At 49.8% G+C, this 5,346-nt stretch overlaps 1 protein-coding gene across 1 annotated transcript in view; it reads left to right on the forward strand.

The window, feature by feature from the left end:
- LRP4 (LDL receptor related protein 4) overlaps positions 1-5,346 on the forward strand; it is a 67,160-nt gene that overhangs the window by 21,609 nt on the left and 40,205 nt on the right. The window contains exon 3 of the mRNA XM_025207911.1: positions 2,947-3,063. Coding sequence (XP_025063696.1) covers positions 2,947-3,063 — 117 coding nt within the window. The remainder of the gene's footprint in view (positions 1-2,946; positions 3,064-5,346) is intronic.

A 5,346-nucleotide genomic window follows, 5' to 3' on the forward strand; every position in this document is an offset into this window, starting at 1 on the left:
TTTCATATTTATGGAAAGTATGAAATTGGTTGAACTTCTCCCCGTAGGGGTGGAATTTTATTTTGTGCATTTACCTCACGGAGGGAAGCAGTTCAATGGGATAATAGTATCTGCTCTGAACCAGTGCTAATGGCCTACCCCTCGGGGAGCTTGAAGAATTCTCCCCCGGAGAGTCAGCATACAAATGCTCTTCCAGGCGGCTCCTGTGCAGCCCTTTGGTGATTAGTCACGCTGGGAGTGGGGAGAACAGACAGTAATGTGAATGCTGGGGGATGGTTTTAGCCTTAAAACTGCAACTGAGACCAGGAAAGGTCTTGGTGGTGCGCTGTGTATTGAGGCTGCATTGGGAGAGGGGACACAGCATTAAAGTTAGAAAAGCTTTTGGGATCCTCCACTCTCCTTCCCAGGGGGACAGTGCTATGATGTTCTGCCCAGAGCAGTTTTAATGTTGTATGCAGTGTAACTTCTATCCCTTCCCTTGGGCAAATGCTTTATAGTCTGAGACATCTGACTGTCAGGGTGTTTTCATGTCACCTTGGCCTACTTATCTTGCATTTATTTTCCATCCTTTGCATGTAGCTTGTGCAATGTCCTCTATAGAGGTTGGTGAAACATCCATCATGAAAGGTCTTTTCAACAACACACACTTCACTTTGAACCCCCAACACGTCTATATAACTGTATTTCACACACTTGATAACTAGACACAGGCTTTAAGTGCTACGCAACTAGATTGGGGTCAGGTTAGACTTTGGGCCCTTCTAACTCCAAACCCTGTGTGCAGTACCCAATCCCATGTGGTTGTAGAGCTGTAGGGAAGGGGGTTAAGGCTGGAAGAGTTTGAGATGCTGAGAACAAGTTGGAAGGTGGGAAGCCCCAGGGTCTATGGTTGGTTGGTCAGAGAAGCATAATCAGCATTTGCATTCTCTTTTGCATAGTGCATTAGAAATACCTTAAAGAAAGAAAGCATCAAGAGGCTGAGGAGCAGAGGGGCCTTCATGTTGGGGATTTGGGGTGCAGCCTATGATGAAAGGCTGCATTTTTTTGACAAGTCTTATCCCAAGGGGCAGATGAGAGGAGAAACACAGCAAAAGGACTGGAAACTTCCCTTAAAAAGAAGGAAATGGCATGTCTGCCTCAGATGAAGGGGCCCTGGGTCTTTTACATTGTAGTGCCATCGGGTTGGGAATTTTCTAGGACAGACACTTTTTTCTCTAACATGTTAATATTACAAAGGGATTTGCATGCTCCAAGTCCTAGCAGGACAGGGGTCATACAGCCTGCATGCTGGCTCCGGCCCGTGGAGCCATATGATCTTGGCCCACAGACATGGGGCTTCAGCAACTGAATTGACCCAGTTTGAGTCAGAGGCAGGGGGGCACATAGAGAGAGGGACCCAGCTGCCACCACTACTGCTAGTACGGCTTTTCCTCAGAGTGGCATGGGGAGAGTGCTTTTCTGGGCAGCAGGGGAGTTTTGGCAACAGTCACTTTCCCCCGCTGCCATAGGGACAAGCACTGGCTATGACCACTCTTCTTGTGCCAGCACGGGGAAAAGTGGTGCAATGGGTGCTATCCCTCTGCAGCTGCTGGAAAAAAGGGTGACAGCAACTGGGTCCTATCACCCACCTGTCACTCACCAGTTCTCTGACCCAAGCTGGGTCAGTGTGGCTCACAGCCTGAAAAGATTGCTGATCCCTGTACTAAGAGGCTTGTTTGGAGAGTTAGTAAAGCTGTGAGGGCTGGAGCCTGTGGGCTCTGTGAAGCTTCAAGGGTACTGTTCTAGGCTGAGTTTCTAATCCTGTTACAGTTCCAGGTGGGTTTGATTTAAGTAGGATATCCCCTAGGGCACCTGTTACATAGGATGTTGGCAGCAGTTCTGGGCTTTGGCTGGAAAGGTAGAAAGCATAGCCAGGCAGTGTGTCCTGTCTAGCCAGCAGGGCATTTGCCCCTTCCCCTCTCTCTCTGATGTGTGGCCACTGTAGTCAACCATTCCCTCCCTTCCCCCCTCCTCCCCAACATGCATTTGGCAGAGGAGGATGAAGGAGCATAGCAGAACAGGCCTGGCCTGGTTGACAACAGATGGGAGATGCTATCAGCAGGCTGGGCTGGGCTGGGATGAAAGGGTTTCAGCAACCCAGCTTCTCCCAGCTCTGCTTCTCTTTTTATCATTGTGGTAACATTGTTCTTGGGAGAACACACCTGTTGGGAGCTGAGCCTCATACAGACCCTTTCCCTCTGCAACTGGCAGCACTTGAAAGTATGACTCTCCCCAAGCTAAGTGTTCCTCTCATCTGCGATGGAAGGATGGGGCTGGGCTTATGCTCTCCCTCAAATTCCAGCTTTGCCAGTGTAGCTAGCTCACAAGTCTCTCTAGAACAGGAGTTTTCAACCAAGGGTATGCGTACCTCTGGGGGTACTTGGGATGGCCCAGGGGGTACTCGGCACTTCGGCTGTCACCGTGCTGCTGCCACTTCTGCCACTGTTGCGCCACCGGCACACTCTCCAATTGGCTGCGGGGGACACCTCTCCCAAACCCGCCGCTCATCAACTGGCTGCCGGGGGACTCCTTCCTCCTCGACTGGCCACCAGGGGTAACCCAAAAAAGTTGAAAACCCCACGCTCTAGAAGGATGGCATGGTATCCCCATTCTTAGCAAAGAATGCTAGGATGGGTAGAGGATTTCCTTGTGTAAGAGAGGGGAGAGGGAAAAGGAGCTGATTAGGGCATGTGCCGCAATATCATGGAGGCTGTGCCTCTATCATGGCTGGTGGAATCCCTGAGGTGATGCCATACAGCCTATCCATATATTTCCAGGCACTGGCTCTTCCCAATAGCCTGAAACTTACCTTCGCTGCCTTTTTTGAGAGTTTGGCCCTCATTACTGGGAGTGGGAGAGACCCTGCTGCTGACATATATCAAGTTATCTCTTTCTCTGGTGTTGCAGTGCTGCCTACTTGCTCCCCCTTGGATTTTCACTGTGACAATGGGAAGTGCATCCGCCGCTCATGGGTCTGTGATGGAGACAATGACTGTGAAGATGATTCTGATGAACAGGATTGCCGTAAGTTAACCCCTGAAGGGGAGGATGAGTTGCGGAGAGAATAGATGTTGCCCTGGCCAGCTAGAGTTGAAACCCAAAGGGTTTAATCAGTGATATAACTTTGTTGCAGGACCATAAAAACATCTTCCCCAAGTCAAGACCCATGGCTCATGTAATCCAGATCCTGCCTCTAGCAGAGGTCATTACCTGATGCCTCAGAGGAGGGTGACCCTCCCCCGTTGCACCTGGCCGATTGTGCAGCTCTGCATCATGGGGGAGGGGTGGCTTCCCTTTCCCAGCTGGAGAACAGCTTACACCCTGCTGCCTCTTAGTTAATGTCCCATGAAACACTTCCCCTCATTTCCCAATGAGCCAAGCTTCTCATGTGCTTCTCACAGAAATGCCTACCCTGTGCTAAATCCCACTGAGCAGTTTGTCTGGCTGGTTTCCTGTGGTCTGACTGTTGTGTGAGGCTGTCATCATAGTCCTCTGCCTTCAGACCAGTTTCACCAAGGAGAGTGTTGACACTGGCCTGGCCAGAGACCTGGTCATATAGGAGCTTGTCACACTATCCTCAAAACAGCCCTGCTTATACCACACTATCTCTGGTAGTACCTGGGATGGTCTCATGCTACTTAAACCAATTGAAGCTGAATGGGATTATACTCTGACCCTTACAGATTGGCTCCCTCCTTCCCTCCCCTTTTGTATAGGGACGAGAGAGGTTAGTTGGGGTCAGCTTTCATAACTAAAAGGTTGGTCACTGATTGAATTGCCCCTCCCCTCTCCCCTGGTTGTCTGTTGCCCCATCCCAGTGACTGCTAGTACCATGCTGGAGAACCGGCCTTTCCAGCCTTTCCTGTGTTAACAAAGGTCATAACCCCTCTTGAGCTGCACCTGGTGTTTGGAACTGAGTTTTTTGCTGTCTCTCGGGCTCTCAGCTCCCTGATACAATGTCATTTTGCTGTAAGCTTTCAACTGTGGAGGAAGGAGTGTGCAAGGGGCTCTGTGTGCACACAGTCCTCAATGCACTCGGTGTCTGCTTCTTCTCTGGACAGCTGCAGAGGGTAACGCTCACCGATCAAGTGCCTCATGCCAATTTTTCATTCCTTACCATGGAAGAAACACCACTTGACGGGAATTCCACCCCAATCTCTCCCTTTGTATGGAGCGGGTTGGTAGGGATTAGAGTTCCAGGGTGTTGATTTTTGTGATGCTTTGAATAGGATAACCAAGTCCAGTTTTTCAGTTTCAACTTCTGTGCCCTGTTCTTAACTCATTAATAGGGTCAGCCCACACTGCCATTTTTCAGGGCAAAGATTTGTGGTTCTGCTGTTTGGTAGCTTAAGGTAATAGTCTCTGGTTCCATTCTGTATTGTGTTTTCAGGCAACAGAACAGGAGGGCAAGAGTGATGGTTTTATTGAGAAATATGAGTCTAAAATCAATGTTGCTGAGGGATGCTGCTGGCTTGTTTTTTCAGCCTAGGAAGGGTTAAACACCATACCTCTGATGTATTCAGGTCCTTTCTTGAGAGCATCACTTATTGGTTGCACCTAGTGATCTTCAGCAAACCTCAAAACAAAATGGTCCAACATAAATTCAACAATTACCTTTCCCTAGCTCACGCTGTGCTTTGAAACTGGGCTGGCTGGTTCTTCAAGGCTTAGACCTTCCAGCTACAGACCCTTTCATAGATTTCATAGACATCAGGGCTGGAAGGGACCTCAGAAGATCATCGAGTCCAGCCCCCCGCCCAAAGGGCAGGAAGTCAGCTGGGGTCATAGGATCCCAGCAAGATAAGCATCCAGTTTCATCTTGAAGGTGTTCAATGAAGGCGCTTGAACCACCTCCTTTGGCAGGCTGTTCCAGACCTTGGGGGCTCGGACAGTAAAGAAATTCTTCCTTATGTCCAGCCTGAAACGATCTTGAAGTAGTTTGTGACCATTCGACCTCGTCATCCCTTGGGGCGCTCTGGTGAACAAACGTTCCCCCAGATGCTGGTGGTCACCCCTGATAAACTTGTAGGTGGCCATCAGATCACCCCTAAGCCTGCGCTTTTTCAGGCTAAAGAGCCCCAGGGCTCTCAGCCTGTCATCGTAGGGTCTGCTTCCCTGACCTCTGATCATGCGTGTGGCTCTTCTCTGGACTCTCTCAAGCTTCTCCACATCCTTTTTGAATTGTGGAGCCCAAAACTGGACACAGTACTCCAGCTGCGGCCTCACTAAGGCCGAGTACAGGGGGAGAATGACGTCCCGGGATTTGCTTGAGAAGCATCTATGGATGCAAGCCAGCATTTTGGTTGC

Source organism: Alligator sinensis, unplaced genomic scaffold (genome assembly GCF_000455745.1).
Source record: "Alligator sinensis unplaced genomic scaffold, ASM45574v1 scaffold592_1, whole genome shotgun sequence".
NCBI classification, from domain to species: Eukaryota; Metazoa; Chordata; order Crocodylia; family Alligatoridae; genus Alligator; species Alligator sinensis.